Source organism: Tamandua tetradactyla, chromosome 17 (assembly GCF_023851605.1).
Source record: "Tamandua tetradactyla isolate mTamTet1 chromosome 17, mTamTet1.pri, whole genome shotgun sequence".
In the NCBI taxonomy this organism is placed as follows: domain Eukaryota; kingdom Metazoa; phylum Chordata; class Mammalia; order Pilosa; family Myrmecophagidae; genus Tamandua; species Tamandua tetradactyla.
Window position 1 is genome coordinate 2,119,793 of NC_135343.1, and position 18,298 is coordinate 2,138,090.

Genomic DNA, 18,298 nt, shown 5'->3' on the forward strand with positions numbered 1-18,298 from the left:
GGGAAATGGGGTAGGGGACCAGGCTGCTTAGTTCCCCAGGAAGCTGTGGTCCCAAATTCTGCCACCATGCACCCCGCTCAGTTCCTAATTGCATCCCTGGGGATTTTCCCGACTGGTTCCCCCCTGTGCGAGTGAGGTGGGGCTGCGGTCAGGATGGGAGGGGCCTTTGCAGGCAGCAGCCCCCAGGGCCTGGGCACCTCCAACTCAGACACTGGCTCGGAGAGGGGTTGGGGCGAAGCTGCATGCAGGGCTCAGCTGGCATCTAGCTTTTCGGCACAGGCACAGGGCAGGCAGCAGGGGGCCTCCCACCCCACCCCAGGGGCAGCCTCTGCAGCTGTGCAGCTGGTCCACCACTCCTCCCTGGGGACTGCAGCTTGCGCCCGCTGGACCTGGGGTGTTGGGACCCCCGGCCCACTCCTCACCTTTGATGAGGTCCCACTTCCTTCTTGAACCCTGTTACTTAGGGGACACAGCAGTGTTTCCCTGTCCCTTGGCTCTGAGAAAACTCCAGGTGCTGCAGGGGGAAGGGTCAGGCACCTGCTGCAGGCCCAGCTGGGACTCGAACTCAAGGCCCATCTTTACCTTTGAACTGCCCTGCAAGCCAATGCTGAGCTATTGCCCTGGGCTGTGCCTGGGGGTCCCAGGTCAGACAGCCCGGGCCCTCCCCACAGGGGGCGGGAGACCTGGGAGTTTGCCATGGGCATCTCAAGCTTTACGCATGTTCATGGCCCTGAAATTAGGAAGCCCTGGGGGGTCAAAGGGGAAGGAGGAGTGGCCCTGGGTCCCGCCTGGAGAGGCCCCTGCTCCATGCCAACCGCTGGCACCGCTTAATCTGTCATGAACGTCAGGGCGTGTGTTGTGACACGCTCACTTTGCCACCTCCTTCGTGCTGGCCAGCAGGGATCCCAGCGCCACCCCAATCCGTTCTGCAGGCCTCGGCGGCCGCCCCGGCCCTCCCTGAATCCTGGGCAAAAGCTGCGCCTAAAACGGAGACTGTGCGGGCGCGTCCCGGGCAGGTCCCAGCCGCTCCCCGCCGGCGAGGACGGGACAGGGGTCGCTGGGCCAAAGGGCAGCCCTTGGCCGGGTTCGCCCTCCCTCAGGCAGTGCTCGTGGGCACCGAGAGGAAGCCCGAGAGCCAGCGTGGCCCCTGGCTGGGATGCCTGGACCCTGGGCCCTGGGGTCAGAGCACCCGAGGCATCTGCTTTGCCAGCCCTGGCCTGGGCCGCAATATCTGAAATAGGGGCCACCGCGATCACCCAGGGCCGCCGTGGGGCCTCCCCAACCCGGGGGTCCGTGGGCAGGGCTGGGGAGGGGCGAGGGCGGGCGGGCCGGGCCCTCCCCCGCCCTCCGCCCCCGCCCGCGGAGCCCGGGAGCCCGAACCTGTCGGACCGGTTTCCCGAGCAGGACGGAGGGCCCGAGGATGCGCGTCCTGCCCCGCGCGTCCCAACCCGCGCGCCCGCCGCCGTCCGCGCCGCTCCTGCGCCCCTCGCCCTCGCCCACCCCATGCCGCGCGCGCGAGGCCTCCTGACGCCCTTGCTGGGCCTGGCGCTGGCCCTGAGCCTGCCCGCGCCCGGGGCCGGGGCCTGCGGCTCCCTCGATCCCCCCGAGCGCCTGCCCTTCACCCCCGCGTCCCGGGCCCGCTGGCTGGCCCCCCGCCTCCGCGCTCCGGGGCCCCTCGACCCGCTCTACGGGGCCGCGCGCCGCTTCCTCTCCGTGGTGCAGCTCAACCCCTTCCCCGCCGGTGAGTGCCCCGTCCTCTCCCTCCGCCCCTCCTTCCCGCCGGGACCCTTGCCCGGGACCAGCCCCATCGCTCTCAGCCTCAGTTTCCCTTTATGAAGTGGAGGATGTTGACTTCGAAGTTTCCGGAGCCCTGGCTGCCCTTTTCTCTGGGTCTTGGGTTGGGGGTGGGGGGAGGCCGGAGGGGCTGCAGGTGGCCCCCAGGCCTGTGCCTGTCCCCTGGGGGGGGTCACTAGGCCAGGCCCCTCCTCTGCTCTTGAGGGGCTGGCAGCTCTCCGTGGCCCGTCCTCCCCGTGGGACCCAGGGGGGAGGCTGCAGGCGACACCGCAGGGGGCACTGCGTTCTCTGGGGTCATGGTGGGAGGAGGAGACCCTCCCCAGGGCACACGGGGCCTGGCAGTGAGGGGTGTGGGCGCAGAGGAGGGTGGTGGCGGCCCCCAGCCCCCAGCTTGGCTTTCTCCCGCAGAGCTGGTAAAGGCCCTGCTGAATGAGCCTTCGTCCGTGAAGGTGGACGAGGTAAGCAGGGGGCGTGATCTGGGGGGCTCTGGGGGGTGGGGCAGGAAGGTTCAGGGGTCGGCATGGGGGAGGGAGTAGAAAGACCTCCCGGCCCAGCTCAGTCTACCCTGTGGGGCCCCAGACCCTGGGCTCCAAGCACAGCTGCACCCTGCTGGCCGTGGGGTTTGCAGGGAGCCCCCCCATCTTTCGTTCCCTCATTTGCAAGGGGACAATGCCAAGGCTGAGTGCACCCCTAGGAAGGCGAGGCCCCTGCCGTCATCCCTTCGTGGGATGCGGCGCCCGGGCTGGGCCGGACACGCCTCACGCGGTGCTGCCCCCCAGGTGGTGCGGTACGAGGCTGGCTACGTGGCCTGTGCCGCCGTCGCGGTCCTCTACCTGCTGGCGCTGCCCGCGGCCGGGCTCGGCTTCTGCTGCTGCCGCCGGCGCCAGCGCTGCGGGGGCCGCGTGAAGATGGAGCACAAGGCGCTGGCCTGCGAGCGGGCCGCCCTCGGGGTCTTCCTGCTGCTGACCACCCTCGTGCTGCTGTGAGGGGCCGCCCGGGGCGGGGGGGGGGCGGGGGGAGGGGGTGCCGGCCGAGGTGCTCACGGCCACAGCCGCCCCCCCCCCACCTCCCCCAGGACGGGCGCGGCCTGTGCCCTGGCCGCCAACCAGCGCGTGCACACAGAGACGGGCCCCAGCGTCCAGGCCGTGCCCGAGACGCTGCTTGCCCTCCAGGGCCTGGTCTCCGATGTCCCACAGGTGCCGCCCGCAGCAGGGGCCTGGGCGTCCCCAGGGCGGGGGCCGGGCAGGGGCTGCGGGGTCCGTGGGTGACAGGGGAGGGGGGGGCTCATGGCCCGTGCTTGCCCATAGGAGCTGCAGGCGCTGGCCCAGCAGTTCTCGCTTCCCCAGGGGCGCGTCTCTGAGGAGCTGGATGGTGAGGGTCAGGGCGGCTGGCCAGCCCCGGGTCACCTCGTGGAGGCGGGGCGGGGGCCCTGGCTGGGGAGGCCTGGGGTCCCGGGGTCACCTCGTGGAGGCGGGGCGGGGGCCCTGGCTGGGGAGGCCTGGGGTCCCCGGGGTCACCTCGTGGAGGCGGGGCAGGGGCCCTGGCTGGGGAGGCCTGGGGTCCCGGGGTCACCTCGTGGAGGGAGGGCGGGGGCCCTGGCTGGGGAGGCGCTGGGGTCCCGGGCCCCTGGCGGGCTGCCCCTGCAGACTCTCCTGTGCCCCCAGGTGTCGGCGCCCGCCTGGGGAGTGCCCTCCACAGCCAGCTCAGGGGCGCGGTGTACCCAGCGCTGGCCTCGGTGCGCAACGTGGGCCACGGTGAGCCTCGCGTGGGGGTGGGGCAGGCGGTGCCCTGCGTGGGGCCCCACCCTCAGCCCGCCCGTTGCAGCCCCACCCATGGCTCTGCCGTGCGCCTGGTGCCCTGGGCTCCCTTGCCTGCATCCTGGCCCAATGCCCCCGGACGAGCCCCAGCGCTCGACATGTCGGGGGGCTCGCCCTCCCCCAGGCCTGGGAGGGTGCTCAGGCCAAGCGCGGCTCTCCCAGCCCTGCAGGTGTCCGTGGACCACCTCCGAGCCCTGAGCGCCACCTCGGTGGAGCTGCGGGAGAGGCAGGGGAGCCTGGGGCCGGCCGTGTGGGCGCGTCGGGAACGCCTCCTCGCCCTGCTGCAGGAGGCCGGCTGCGAGGGCTGCACGGGGGCCCTGGGCCGGGCCCGCGCCCTGGAGCTGGGGGCCGACTTCCACCAGGTGCCCGCCGGGCATGAGGGCCCCACAGCGGAGAGGCCGCGCTGCTGCCCCAGAGCTCCTGGGGTTGGGCGGGGGACCCTTTCCCGGCCTCCCACTCCCGCTCCTCCTTTCACATATGCCCGGGGGCCTGTAAGGAGCCTGCCCCTGCCACACACTGGCCGTGTGCTCACGGGCACCACCTCCGTGCATTCTTGCTGCCCCCTAGGGCTGGGGGAGCTGTGAGGGTCCCCATTCCACACTCGAGGACACCAAGAGTCAGAGCCACCCCCCCCAGGACCCTCTCAGGCCTCTCCATGAGGTTTGTCACCCCCCCCCCCCCACTGCAGCTGCCCTCCGTGGAGGACGTCCTGCATCGGCTGGACAGGGTCCCGGAGGCCAACTTCTCCAGCATGGTCCAGGAGGTGAGCCCAGGACCCCTGCCCCCAGCCCCCTTTCGGGGTGGGAAGCCAGTGGAAGTGGGGCTCAGGTCAAATGGAGACCTCGCGGCGGACCCCTGGGCTGGGGGTTCCTGGTTCCGAGGGCGGACGGCGGATGTGGAGTTTCGGGAGGAGGGGTGAGGAGCACTCACCCTGCACCTGGACGGCAGGCTGGGCCTCTGTGGGTGGAGATGGGATGGGGGAATGGGGTGGGTGTGGCCTGAGTCAGCACCCGTGACCCGGGGGGTGGGGAAGAGATGACTCAGCCGTGCCGGGTGGTGGGCGGGAGGCCCAGGAAGGATGGGGTGGGTGGGCTCGAGACCCTCGAAGGCTGCACCAGGGCCTCCCGGGACTGTGCCATGGCAGCCGTTGGAGGGTCCCGAGCAGCGCAAGGCGGGGCTGGAGTGGCCCTTCAGGAAGAGACCCCGCCATGGCGTGCAGCGGGCGGAAGGGGGGTGTAGCTAGGAGGTGGTGGGGGTGGGGTCTGCGAGGAGCAGGTTTGGGGGGCTAAGGGGGGGCAGGGGCAGCCTATTCCCTGAGCTGGCAACTGAGGGTTTTAGTGCTTTCCCTCCAGGCCTGGTGGCTTTGGGGTCCCCCAGGCTGGGAACTGGGGGGAGGGTAGGAGGGACAGGCCCCTCGATTCCTGCAGGAGAACAGCACCTTCAACACGCTGCCACTGCTGGCCACCGTGCAGACGGCCGGCACGGTCAGAGGTGAGGCGCCCCCAGCAGCGCCCCCAACCCCCACCCAGCAGCCAGGCAGGCTCAGAGGGGAGCTGGCAGGGGCCACTCAGGGGATTTTCTCTGCAAGGCTTCTGGGGGAGGTGATGGCTGCCCCTACGGCTGCCAACCCTCTTTGTGGGGTGCAGACACGCCCCCTGTCCACCGCCCTGCCCTGGGCCCCCGGTGCCCACCGCCTCATAACCCCCGCTGCTTGGGGCAGAGCTGAAAGACGCCCTGAGCCAGTCCGCGGCAGAGGTGAGGGCGCTGGCCGCAGGCTTCCCGGGCTGGGAGGCCGCCGCCCGCTGGAGCCGGGCCCTGGGGGACGCGGAGCTGCGCAGTCGACCCTACCTGCGCCAGGTGCAGAGATACGAGACATTCAGGTGCCCGGGGTGCCGGGGGAGGGATGGCGGCTGGAAGCCCCTCCCACCCCGCGCTGACGCTCCCACTCCGGGCAGGTGGGTCGCCGGCTGCGTGCTGTGCTCCACGGTCCTGCTCGTCGTGGCCTGTAACCTGCTGGGCCTTGGCCTGGGTGCCTGGGGGCTGTCCGCCAGGGAGGACTCCAGCCACTCGGAGGCCAGGGGCGAGGCTGGAGCTCGCTGCCTCATGGTGTAAGCCCGGGCCGGGAGCGGGCGGCTGTGTGGCTTTGAGCACCCACTCACTGGGTGAACGTGGGCAAATCGCCAGCTCTAGGCCACAGCGTCTAAAGGAGCAGCAGGGACAGGCGAGCAGCCTGTTCCCCTCCCACACCGCAGTGGACTTCACTAATCACGGGCACCCCTTCCCACTGAGCCCAGACAAGTCCTCAGAATCCATCTTAACCCAGCACCTAAGGCCAGAGCTGCCCCATATAGTTGGGCAGGTTCATTGCACAAGTGTACCTGGCCAAGCGGACAAGGGGCTGTAAGTCTCCAGGCCAGTGGTCCCTGTCTGGGGCCCACTCAGACCCTCTAAGGTGCTGCCTCTGCCAGCGGGCCATGGCTGGTCCAGCCAGGGGCCCTGCTTGAGCCCATCTCCTCAGGGGGCCTCAGGCCAGGGGTGGGGAGTCCTGGCCCTTGGAGCAAAACGACAGCCCCGTTCTCCGGGCTGCCAGGGTCCCAGTGATGGGGCAGGGAGGACTGGGTCAGGTGGGGACAGTCAGGCGGTCCGAGCGCCCCCTGGGCCTGGCCTCCCTCTCCTGGAGCTGGACACCCCCAGCGGAGGTGGGACAGAGGCCAGGGGCGGCCGCAGCCTCCTCTCTCCTGCAACCTGCTGTGCCTCCCCAGGGGCGTGGGCCTCAGCTTCCTCTTCGCCGCTCCCCTCATCCTCCTCGTCTTCGCCACCTTTCTCGTGGGCGGCAACGTGCAGACGCTGGTGTGCCGGAGCTGGGAGAGCGGGGAGCTGCTGGAGGTGGGCTCAGGGAGGTGGAGGCCCACTGCTGGGCGAGAGGGCTGTGGGGACAGGGGGACGGGTGGGTGGGAGGGGGCAGGGAGGAGGGGGTCAGGGGTCGGGGATGGGGAAGTGGAAGGGATGGGGATGGGGATGGGAGGGGTAGGGAGGAGGAGGATGGGGAGGAGGGAGAGCGGGGAGGAGGGGAGGAGAGGGGGCGGGGAGGGGCCAGGAAAGCCAGCGCGGGCAGGGAGCGGAGGCTGTGCCCAGAGTCACCCCAGGGGCACCCCAGCCCGGGGCCCTCTCCTCTCCTAACCCTGGGCCTGGGAACCGGCCACCCTGGGTCCCCACGGGGTCCCGCGGGCCTGGAGTCTGTGGCCTTGGTCAAGCCAGCCCCTTGGATTTCGTGGGAAGGGTCCCCGTGGGGAGGGAGTGGGGTCTGAGGCCAGGCTGGGCATGTGTCCGGGGGGCTTCCTGTCCTGGCCTCTGTGGTGCCAGGGAGGGGGCTGCCCAGAGGCGCTGGGTGGCCTCGCCCCCGCTCCAGGCCCGCCCCCCGCCCCCCCAGTTTGTGGACACCCCGGGGAACCTGCCCCTGTCTGTGAACCTGTCCCACCTCCTCGGCCTGAAGAGAAATGTCAGCCTCGTCTCAGCCTACCAGTGAGTGGGGCGGGCGGGAGCCGGGGCGGGCGGGGAGCTACCCCGGCGCTGCGGCCCCCCCACCCTGGCCCCTGTCCCCCAGGCAGTGCAGGGAAGGGGCCGCGCTATGGAGGGTCCTGCAGCTCAACCACTCCTACGACCTGGAGACACACCTGGATGTCAGCCGGGTAAGGGCCCTTCTGGGGCGCCGTCACCCCGACGCCAGCTGCGTAGGCAATGGGTGTGGGGGACCCGGGGGCCCCAAGCTCTGACCAGCCCTGGGCCCTGCCAGGAGCAGCAAGCACAGCCGAGCATGGCAGGGGAAGGGCAGGTAGACGTGGGGTCCTGCTGTGGCGCCTCGGCGGGTGCTGCAAGCCGGGGCCGGCAGGGAGTGCGTGGTGACGAAACCGGCGACGCTTGTGTCGTGGGGGCTCCAGGCCACTCGCTGAGCTCCCGTGGCCAAGTGTGTGGCGTGGCAGGTCCACCCCAGCTCCCCCCCAGACTCCCCCAAGCCTGGGCTCTGCCTGGACTGGGTGAGACCGAGAGGCCTGTGACGCGAGGGCCAGCTGTGGGGCAAAGGGAAGGAAGGGCTATTTCTCAAGAGGGAGTGTAGTCTGAGAACGGGGTGCTCTTAGGGGGGACAGGAGCTCTAAAACGTTCCCTCATTTCCTCACCTTTCCCAAGTGTGGTGGGGGAGACGAACCTCGACTCCCAGGGACCCCAGAACCTCTCCCAAGCCCCTCCCAGAAAACCCACATTTCCCACCCGTCTCCTCTACGTAGTGTCACCCCGAGAGCCTCCCATCCTCTGGGGCCCGTCTCCCCTCACCCCACCCCAGGCTCACACCGTGTAAGCTCGGGCAGGTCGCTCCTTACAGCTCCCAAGCTGGCTGTAGGGCCATGGACACCGTGTCCCAGGGCTGTCCCAGAGCTGTCCCAGAGCTGCCCCAGAGCTGCCCTGTCCCAGGGCTGTCCCAGAGCTGCCCCAGAGCTGCCCTGTCCCGGGGCTGTCCCAGAGCTGCCCCAGAGCTGCCCTGTCCCAGAGCTGCCCCAGAGCTGCCCTGTCCCAGGACTGTCCCGGCACTGGACAGACCACTTCCTCGTGCGTCTTGACAGAAGGTCCCCTGTGCCCAGCTCGCTGGGGAGGCCCGGCTCTTAGACTTAGTCCTGCTCCTGGGAGGGGAGAGACCCAGAACACAGAAAATTCTGGACGGATGGGTCTCAGGTTCCTACCGTCAAGATGAGACCTGGGGGTACTTGTCCCCCAAGTGCTACCCAGAGACGAACAGGGCGAGGCTGGCCCCGGGGCAGCTCTGTCACTGAGGTTGGAGGCTGGGTCAGCTGCCTGCCCTGGCACGTGCAGGCGCTCCTCCCCGGGGGGTGGCGGGTGTGGGGGAGCCGGACAGAGCGGGCGCCAGGTCGCTAACTTGCCCCGGAGCGGAACTCTCAGCTCTGGCCACGGTCCCTCGTCTGAAACCCTGGGGCTGGACTTCGTGGCCTTTGAAATTCCTGCAGCCCTGTCAGGGAGACGCCAGGGGTCCCGCTTTGCACAGCTGTGGGCGCTGGAGGTGGGGTGGGGGGCGGTGGGGCACAGGGGCCGGCGGTTCCCGGGGACACCCCGGCCCCCGTGACGAGGCGGCGCCCCTCCCCAGTACACGGCCAGGCTGCAGCGGGAGCTGCGTGGCCTCCGCGTGGACGTGCAGGACGTGCGCCTGCTGAGCCCGGGCGCCCGGCGCGACCTGGAGACGCTGCAGCACAGCGGGCTCCACCACGTGCCCTTCGCCCGCTTCCGTGCACAGGTGAGCAGCGGGCGCCCCGTCCCCGCTGTGGGGTGCTGACCCCGGGGAGGCCGCCTCCTGCTGGGGCTTCCCGGGGGGTCCCGTGTTCTCTCGGGGGTGGCAGCGCCGCGCGTTTCAGCTCCAGGCCGCCCCCTGAGTGCTGTGGGTGACCAGTGCGCGTCTCTGACGGTTTTAGCCTTTTCGCCTGGGAATTCGGGGGTTGGGGCTGTGCCGAGGCGGCAGCTGGGAGGGGCCGCCCGCCGTCCCCCCATCTCGGCCCGTCCTGTCTGCCCCCAGGCCCAGAAGCCGGTGGTGACCACGGACGTGGCGAGGCTGGCCCAGGAGCTGGAGGCGCTGGCCCGGGCCCAGGTGGGAGGGGCCCCGGGGGCGGGCTGGAGTCTGGGGGCGGCCTGGAGGGTGCCGGGTGGGGCAGGGGCAGAGGAGGGCGTGGTGTGCCCACCCGCGAGGGCCAGGCCCCCGGCCCCCCTGCCACCAGCCAGCTGCCCGGGCCTCGGTTTCCCCACCTGTGAGGCGGGCCGCACCCTGCCTCCCGGGCCTGGTGGGCTGCAGCTCCGGGCAGGACGCGCGGCTCAGCAGCGTCTCGAAGCACAGGCCGCGGGCAGAAGGCGCCGTGCAGGGGCCCGGCCGGTGGCACGTGTCCTGACAGTTGCCCTTGAACTTGCGTTCTCCTGGAAGAAGTAGCCTGTGTGTTCTGAGAGCTTAAGAGTTTAGAAAGTTCCCCTCAAGCGCCCGTGGCCGCCGTCCTCCTGGCCGCAGCCCGGTTTGAGCAGGGTTCCTGCAGCCCCCCACACCCGCGGCTGTGGCCCCGAGCCTCCGCCTCCCTGGAGCTGGGGGCTGGTGCTCGCTGTGCCCCCTGCCCCAGCTTCGCCTTGGCACAGCTGAAGGGCCCGGGAAGGGCCAGGGGTGGGGGCTGGAGGCCCGCGGGGCCCATCTGAGCTCTGCCCGCACCCCAGGACAGCACTGTGCTGGGGCGACAACTGCAGGAGGAGGCCCGGGCGCTCAGAAGTCTCTCCCAGGAGAGGGTCCGCCCCCAGCAGAGCCTCGTGGTGAGTGTGGGGGCCCCGAGCCCGGGCACTGGATGAGGGGGGAAGCAGGAGGGGAGGGAGGCTCCCAAGAGCTGCTCCCCCCAGCCCTGCCCTCTTCTCACAGGCGAAGCTCAACCTCAGCGTCCAGGCCCTGGCTTCCTCCGCCCCCAGTCTCCAGGTGGCTGCTGGGGGCGGGGCGGGGGGAGCAGGTGGACCTGCAGCAGCAGAGGGGGAGGGTGGGGGTAGGAAAGGGGCCCCTGCTGGCTTGGGTCACTGGAGGTAAAGGGTGGGAGGGGAAGGGGTGAGTGTGCAGACCCTCCGGGACCACCTCTGTGCCCTTGGGGCCCAGCCCCTGCCCCAGGTGCTCTGCTGAATGAATGAATGGATGAGTGAATGAGTGGAGAGAAACCTGAGTTGAGCCCCAGTCTCCTCCCCTAGGTGGAAACTTCCGACCTTCTGGCCAAGGTCACCTCCCTGGAGGGGGAACTGCCTGCCCGGGCCATCGATATCCTGAGGAATGTGAGTGGGGGGGCACGAGGCTCCCCCAGCCCTGCCACCCCCCATGGCTCCCAGGAAAGCCAGCTCAGCAGGCCCCGGTGGTGCCAGGTGTGGGGGGCGGCTGGCTCCGGGGACCCCGACGGCCCCGCCTCTGTCTTCCCTGCAGGAAAGCGAGTGTTTCCTGGCCCGGGAGGTGGGCTACTTCTCCCAGTACGCGGACTGGGTGAGAGAGGAGGTGAGAGGGCTCAGACCGCGGACCTCAGAGACCGCCACTGCCCACCCTGGGGGACAGCGCTTCACCTGCCCTGCCTCTCCCCTGCCTCCTCGAGCCCCTTGGGGGCACCCCAGGTCTTTAGAACTGAACCGCACCTCCCAGTTCTGGCATCTGCACCCCCGCCTGCTGGCTTTGCCCATCCCCCAGCTGCCACCGCTGCCCTTCGGTGAGGTTGGAGCGAGAGCTGGGCGGGTCCTGGCTCTCCAGGACACGCCGTCTGCACCTTGCCCCGGCACCCTTCCTTGCCCAGCTTGTCTGAGGCCAACACAACCCACTGCCTCCGGAGGCCCTCGCTGACCAGTTTCCAGGAGCTGCCTGGGCATCTGCACTGGCCTTCAGGGGTCTTGCTTAACTCAAAGTGTGTCTGCATGTACACGTGTGTGTGTGTGTGTGCACATGTGTGTGACCTGTGTGTGTTGCATGAGTGTCCGTCATGTGCATACATGTGTGCACTTTTGTGCATGTGCACATGTGAGTGCTCATGGCATGTATGCATTGTGTGTGCACATGCGGTCATTGCACACACATTGTGTGTGCACATGTGGTCATTGCACACATGCATTGTGTGTGCATGTGGTCATTGCACATGTGCATTATGTGTGTGCATGTGCTTATTGCACACACGCATTATGTGTGTACATGTGGTCATTGCACATGTGCATTGTGTGTGTGCATGTGCGGATGCGCACATGTACTGCCTCTGCAGTGGGAATATGATGCGCAGCACCACGCCGGCACCCAGCAGGGGCTTCGTGTGGATTGGGGGTGGGGTGGAAAGGGCCGGAACCAGGCAGCGAGCTCCTGAGGGTGCCTCCCTGACACGCAGCACCTGTGTCCACCTGTCTCTGTGTACCTGCCTTTCTGGGCATGTGTACATCTGGTGTCGCCCCAGCTGCACCTCGGGCTGCGTGCCTCTCTGTGGGTGTCCCGTGGTCTGGGGTCTCCGCAGACTGGGTGTCATCCCAGCTGCGCCTCGGGTCGCGTGCCCCTTCCCCTCTCTGCTTGCGGGTGCCCCGTGGTCTGGGGTCTCAGCACGCACTGGCTCGTCTTGCATCACAGGTGACTCAGCACGTTGCCACCTGCCAGCCTCTCTCTGGAGCCCTGGACAATGGCCGAGTGATCCTGTGTGACATGATGACGGATCCCTGGGTGAGGGACGCGCAGGGCCCCGGACCTCATGGACACTGAGCAGGGCATGGGGGCGGGGACCTGCTTCCCAGGTCTGTGCCGCTCCCCCCCGGGCCCCTTGGTCTGACGGTCCCTCCCCTGCGCGCCTGGCCTCTGCCCTGGGGAGCCGGCGCTGGGCCAGGCAGTGGCTGACCCCAGTCCCTGCCCAGAACGCCTTCTGGCTCTGCCTGGCCGGCTGCACCTTCTTCCTGATTCCAAGCATCATCTTCGCCGTGAAGACCTCCAAGTATTTCCGCCCGGTCCGGAAGCGCCTCAGGTGAGGCTGCGGGAGCGCGGGCTCCAGGACGGATCCCCTGGGCTGCAGGCCCAGCCCCCACCGCCCTTCCCGAGCCCTCCCCAAAGAGCCCAGGGCCAGAAGGGCCACCCGGGAGCCTGCTCCGCCACCCCCAGCACAGCTTCTTGCTCCTTCCTCTTTCCGAGGGTGGCAGGCGGGGGCTGGGGGTGGCGGCCTGGACTCACGCACGCTCTCTGGATGCGCAGCTCCACCAGCTCCGAGGAGACGCAGCTCTTCCACATTCCCCGGGTCACCTCCCTGAAGCTGTAGGGCCCCGGCGGGTGAGTTTTCCCTTAGTGCCTCGGTCCCAAGGCGGGGCTGAGGTCTGGGGTCCCCAGGGGCTGGGAGGGCAGGGGAGCGTGGACACTGGGGGGCCTGGGCAGTGGCCTGGCCCACCCTCAGCTTTGTGCACAGGCTGAGCCCTCCCTCCCCGGCCCCCTCGCCTGCCTCGTTCCTTATCCAGGACAGGGATGTTTGCGGCTGCAAGGTCGTCTCCCTCTTCGGCTCCACCTGGACCCAGGGACTTCTGTGGCCTCTTCTCCAGAGCCCAGGCTGGCCCCAGGCCCCACTCCTCCTAGCCTGGCCCCATCATGCTTGTCCCTTTCCACCGTGCAGCTCATGGTCCCCCCACTCTCAGCTTTTGAGTTCAGCTACAGACTGCAGGTGCTTCCTGGTGTCCAGCCCTCATCCTCCTTGCTGCAGTGTTTCGGCACCAGGCAGAGCCTTTTCTCCATCTCCTAGGAGCCCTTCCCCAGCCCGCCTGGCTCAGTTACCAGCCCCTGCGCCTACCAGGCCCCCACCCTGCTTCTCCCCAAGTCCCCGCCCCCCGGCTCCTGTGTGGCCTCCTGCTGGCTCCAGCTTCAGTCCCAGCCCCTCCCTGGCTCTTGATTCCCAGAGAAGTTCCTTTCCTTCCTTGTTCCCTCCCTACCTTATCCCACCTCTGCTTGCTGAGTTCAGGTCGCCCCAGTTCAGCCAGGCCAGTCAGGTAGGGTCACTGAGGAGACTGGCTAGGAAGACCCCAGCCCCGATTTTATGCCCCCCAGTGGGGTGAGGGAGGCCTGTTTGTGAAGGCCCAGCCTGGCTGCCTGCCCCTTGGGTTAGGAGTGGCACTCTGTCCCTAGGAAAGAGGGGGAACCTGGGGCCAAAACAGGAGCTCCCCTGGCTCCCTGGAAGCACGTCCCACAGGCCCCGTTCGGCTCTGCCAAGAGGGGCCTTTGCAATTGCCCTCCCCTGCCCTGGTGCATGGGGCTGCGGTCCCTGACCCTTCCCAGTGCCCCCTGCACCCCAGACCCAAGGTCCAGAAATGGAAGAGAAGGAGGAGAGAGAAGAGATGGACAGGCCCTGAAATCCATTAAAGTGTCGTTACTTTGCTAATCTGAATTTGGGTTCTTAACACCAGATCTCCCAGGCCAGGGCCTGTATGCAGTTGGCGTTTAATGAGTGTTTTTGGAGAAGAGTATCCCAAGGCCTCCTCGGCCCAGTGGCGTCCAGGCCTTGTCCCGGCACTCAGCAGGTGGGGGCGGGCAGGCCCGGCTTGGGGTCCTGGTGCTGACGCCCCTTAGCGGGGCCGCGGGAACGAGAGCTCGAGGGGCAGCCATCCGGCCTCCGCGCAGGGCAGCGGCCAGGCCGGGCCTGGACACGTGCTCAGCAGATGGACGCTGCCAGCTTCTGCCGTGACCGCCCCGAGCCAGGGACAGAGCCACGGTCCCGGGCAGGTGCCGGCCAAGTGAGGGGGGCCAGGTCCTGGTTCTCTAAGGCAGAAGCCCTCGAGACGGTGGGGTCTGCTGAGTTTCTGGGGTGCTGCTGCCAAACTGTCTTACACACCAGAGACAAATCTGCTACTAGAACTCAGGACGGGGCACTCACAATAGACTGCCACGACCGCGGGAACGCCTGCAAACACACGTCCTGAAGGCAGCACGTCCCCAATTAGGGTTCTCCCGGAGGCTGCCAACCCCTGCAGGGGAAGGAGCCCCCTGCCTTTGAATAAAGGGATAAAAAACATGGAACTCGAAATAATCAAAAAAAATAATTTCCAGTTCTCTATCAGAATTGCTTGTCTTTTATACATCCAGCCTAGTGAGCACAGCCATCCTACATTCAGTCAGAGTCCCGTGTCCGTCTTGGCCCCTCACCTGACAGTTTTGATTGAGTCCTGCGCATTGTACCCGAAAACCCGCAGGCCTGATTTGGGCCCTGGGATAAAACCACAATTACTTCTGGCCGGTAGCTGGGATGCCACCAAACCGGACGTCTGTCCTCTCTGAGGGACGGAGGTGACTCAGGCCTGACTTCTGTCCTCCCACCTCCTTTCCTTCGTAGGCTGTGGCCCCCCAAAATCCCAACCCCAGCCCAGGCATGCCCGAGTTTTGCATCCTCAGCCCAGAGGCTGTCACAGCTCTGCTCTGTATCTTAGGAGCATCTTCTGGAGCCTGCCAGGGGCCCCCAGAGCCAGACGCGTGTCTCGGGTTTCCTTCCTTCCCCAGGCCTGGGCCCAGCAATTCTGCACTTCCCTGCTCAAGCAGACGGTAAAAATATACATTCTCAGCTTGGAACTTGGTTCGAATTACCAAATCCACCGTTAGCAGACGTGGTGGTTGGGAGAAATTGACTTTAATTCCCCTGTGCAGCGGGCAACACTGCCACAGCGTGAGTTAGAGTCCTGAATCCAGCAGCGGCCTTGGTGGGAGAGGTTTGGGGCCGAGACAGAGGCAGCCACAGGGAAAAGCTTACCCCAGCGCCCTGCTTTTACAGTGCAGGAGGTCTGAGGTGCAAACCCCGCTTTACGAGTGCACGGACGCAGTATCCGACAGGCCCCGCCGTGGACACAGACTCCCCTGCTCCGTGGCTGCCCCTGGAGAGACTGGGGACCCTCATTCTTTGTTTCCTGGCTGAGCACATCGCAGCTTAGCCGGCTCTGCCCTCCCGGGGCCCTGGAGGCTGATGAGGAGCTGCCAGTCCCCAGTCCCTGCGGGGAACGGGGAGGCCCGGCCTCCAAGGAGATTTGATCTCCGTGTCCTTGCTGTCCCTGTAGCGGGGGGCACGCGGCGTGGGGGCCCTGGAGTTCTGCCAGGCTCACCAGCCCCCCGGAGCCCAAGCCCCCGTGGTCCACGGACGGCAGATTCTGAGCCTTGGGGTGCCAGGGCAGCTCCGGCGAGCAGAGCGCGAGGTGGACAGCTCCTGAGGGGCAGGAGAGCCAGCAGGTGCTGGCTGCGTGGGGTCTGATCAGGGAGCGTGCTCAGCAGGTACCTGAATTAACCTGTCTTACAGCCGAGAAAGCCGAGGCACAGGAGAGAAGGCAGCAGGTACCCAGAGGGCTGAGGAAGTGACAGCGGCGTTTCGGGCAGTGTCTGGATTCTCTGGGGTTCACCTGCAGGCCTGAGGTTGTGGGCAGGGCCATGTCCCCCACCCCGGCCAGGGCTGCCCCCCTCTCAGCACAAGTGCACTCTGCCCTAGCCAGGCCCATGCCCTGTGTGCTGCCAGGGGAGCCCTTCCTGTGGTCCCTCCTGGGGCCCCTCCTGGGGCCGTGGTGCATCCTCTGTCCCTGGGTGTCCCTCTCCCAAAGACTTAGCATCCAACACACCTGCATCTGGCACAGGGAGGAGCACGGTTCCGGGATGGCTGGGCGGAGCAGAGAGCTGACCGCCGCGGGGCCTGGACGAGCCAAGTGATGCTTCCTCCGAGGAGCCCCTCGGGCCTGTGGTTTGCAGAGGAGAAGTGGCCCGGCAGCAGAGTCCCGAGGGCCAGTGCGTGGCACAGAGCCAGCTGCTCTCCGGCCCCACATGCCAGGCTGGCCCCGTGTCTCCTGCCTACCGCTCAGGGCGCTGCCCGAGGACAGCTGCCTTGGGGCCACAGGCATCTCTGCACTCTTGTGGGGTGGGGGGGTCACGTGGATGCTGAAACACACCCCACCCAGAGGGGCCTTCCTCCCAGTAGGGACCCCCAGGGGAGACAGGCCCCACCCCGAGACTGCACTGGTCAGCTTACCTTCCCTGGGCCCTCAGCAGGGGCTGGGGGGGACCCAGCCAAAGAAAGTCTGGAAGGAGCTGGGGGCTCCACGGGGCGGGCGGGGCACCTGGGAGAAGGGCTGAGGTTGGACAGGAGGGTCGGGGAAGGCAATTGAAGGAGGTGCCAAAGACGCTAGGCTCCACGAGGGCCGAGGGACACCGTGTTGGGCCCAGGTTCCCATGGGAAGGGTGGCCTGGGGGGCAGTGCCCGTCCCCCCTCTTCTGTGCACGCCATGGTCACGGGTGTCCCCGACACGCGCGGGGTGAGTCCCCCTGACCTGCATGTCTGTAGGTCACGGATGAAACCTGCGCAAACAACCCTCCAGCCGGGGATTCCCCACAGGTCCCACTTGGGAACAAAAGGGACGCACTCAGGCCTGGCTGCCCCTCTCGAGCCTGTGTGCCTGGGCGGGTCCTTCAGCTCGTGAGGTGGCCCACCGGCCAGGCCCTGCTGGGGAAGCTGGCTCCGAGCCCAGCTGCGGGCTGTCCTCGCAGCGCCAAGGCGTGGGTCCCAGGCTGCCTCCCTCCCCGGCCACGGGCGCCCCGGGGGTTCAGCCTCAGCTGGAGGCTGCAGGGGGGTTTGGCCTCACCCCCTTCCCAAGGTGTGTGGCAGGCTGGGGGTCCAGGGCCCCCTGAGCCCCTTCCCCATCCTGTCCTGAGGGCCCAGCCACTGGGCACGGGACTGCCTGTCTGTCCTGCCTGCCTCAGTGGGGCCGCAGTGCCAGGCTATTCTCCTTCCCGGAGGATCTGGAGGTGGGTGCTAAGTGGTGTGTGTGTGTTTGCACATGAGCACGCTGCCAGGCGGGGTGTCGCAGGGCTCTGTTTCCATAGGAACCGCTGGCACAGACTGGCTTCTGGGGGTGCGGCAGAGGGAACTGGCAGAGGTGGCCGGACCCCGGGCTGCTGAGTGCTCTCCGGAAGCAGAGCAGCTGCCTAGGGCCTGCCCTCCTGGGGTGGCACAAGCTCATCTCCCAGGCATGCCCGGGGTCTCTCCACCGCCTACCCCTGAGAAAGGGGGGTCCCTCAGCTCCCCCAAACCCGTCCTGGCCCCCACAGACCCAGGTCAGGATGGACGCAGGCCATCAGGAGAGGGGCTACATCAGAGGAATAGGAGCTCGTGTTCTGGGGAAGACCCCACACTGGAGGGCCCCACTGGGGATCGAAAAGAGGTCGGGGACCCCGACGAATGGTGGCGGTGGACGGACCTGCAAGGGCCACCTCGACCCCTGCCCGAAAGTGAGGATGCCTGGGAGAGAAGGCGCGCAGGGTGGAGAGAATACCCAGGGGAGAGGGCACGCAGGAGAGAGGGCACCCAGGGGAGAGAGGGCACACGGGAGAGAGGGCACCTACATGAGAGGGCACCCAGGAGAGAGGACACCCAAGGGAGAGGGCACCCGGGAGAGAGGGCACCCAGTGGGGAGAGGGCACCTACAGGACAGAGGGCACCCAGGAGAGAGAAAGCACCCAGGGGAGAGGGCACCTGAGAGAGAGAGAGAGAGCACCTGGGAGAGAGGGCACACGGGAGAGATGGCACACAGGGGAGAGGGCACCTAGAGGAGAGAGGATACCCGAGAGAGAAGGAGCCCACGAGGTGCATCCCCAGGCGGAGCTCCTGAAGCAGGGCAGGTGGAGAGTGTGGGCCTGAGCCGCGGGCCTGCTGTGGTGTGGATCCGGTGTCCCCAGCTGTCCGCAGGGCCCCTGGCCCACGTCCTTGTGACACAGGCCCAGTGAGGGGAGGAGCAGCGGGGAGGGGTCCCGGCCTGGGCAGGAAGGCGCCCTGGAGGCTCTCCAGGCTGGACTGCAGCTGCACGTGCACCCGGAGCCCCTCGGATCCCAGCCCAGGCTCCCTGCGCCCCATTGTTCAGGGGTGACCAAGAGGAGAAGAAGGGGCAGAGGGGGCGGCTGACAGAGACTGGCATCAGGGCGAGGGGTGGCGGGAGGCCGGGAGCCCTGCCCTGGGGAGCCCGGAGCAGAGGCCCTGCAGGCGGGTGACAGGGCGAGGGAGAGCTGGGAAGGGGGTGGGGCGGGGAGGCAGCGGGTGGGCGGGGCGGGGAGGCAGGGGTTGGGCAGGGTGGGTGCAGCGAGTGCGACAATTCGGACAGCTCCGTCTGGTCCCAGCGAA

General features: G+C 68.0%; 1 protein-coding gene and 1 long non-coding RNA gene across 3 annotated transcripts; one reads left to right on the plus strand and one right to left on the minus strand.

Annotated features, from left to right (window-relative positions):
• The first annotated feature begins 1,503 nt into the window (after window positions 1-1,503).
• On the plus strand, window positions 1,504-13,543 carry PROM2 (prominin 2). The gene is made up of 24 exons (XM_077133745.1): window positions 1,504-1,741; window positions 2,203-2,252; window positions 2,574-2,776; window positions 2,870-2,990; window positions 3,102-3,165; window positions 3,459-3,548; window positions 3,774-3,973; window positions 4,300-4,374; window positions 5,039-5,102; window positions 5,332-5,491; window positions 5,567-5,719; window positions 6,374-6,497; window positions 7,042-7,133; window positions 7,216-7,300; window positions 8,764-8,910; window positions 9,187-9,258; window positions 9,864-9,956; window positions 10,060-10,113; window positions 10,374-10,454; window positions 10,600-10,668; window positions 11,767-11,856; window positions 12,045-12,151; window positions 12,376-12,450; window positions 12,633-13,543. Exons 1-23 carry the CDS (start codon window positions 1,504-1,506, stop codon window positions 12,437-12,439), a joined length of 2,496 nt encoding a protein of 831 aa, XP_076989860.1. The 3' UTR covers window positions 12,440-12,450; window positions 12,633-13,543.
• A 1,784-nt stretch (window positions 13,544-15,327) lies between these two features.
• LOC143661460 (uncharacterized) lies at window positions 15,328-16,245 on the minus strand. Of its 2 annotated transcripts, none has more exons than XR_013164610.1 (3): window positions 16,157-16,245; window positions 15,753-15,866; window positions 15,328-15,379 (listed from the first exon to the last, which is right to left on the minus strand). It is a non-coding gene; the product is annotated as an uncharacterized LOC143661460 (long non-coding RNA). The 2 variants fall into 2 exon arrangements; XR_013164611.1 differs by lacking the exon at window positions 15,328-15,379 and adding an exon at window positions 15,519-15,547.
• Window positions 16,246-18,298: the final 2,053 nt, after the last annotated feature.

Excerpts from the sequence above, each read along its gene's own strand:
- PROM2 (XM_077133745.1), top strand. The coding sequence starts at position 1,504 with ATGCCGCGCGCGCGAGGCCTCCTGACGCCCTTGCTGGGCCTGGCGCTG. Across the intron at positions 5,720-6,373 it reads GGAGCTCGCTGCCTCATGGT|GGGCGTGGGCCTCAGCTTCC; the intron begins GTAAGCCCGGGC and ends GTGCCTCCCCAG. Across the intron at positions 8,911-9,186 it reads TCGCCCGCTTCCGTGCACAG|GCCCAGAAGCCGGTGGTGAC; the intron begins GTGAGCAGCGGG and ends GTCTGCCCCCAG.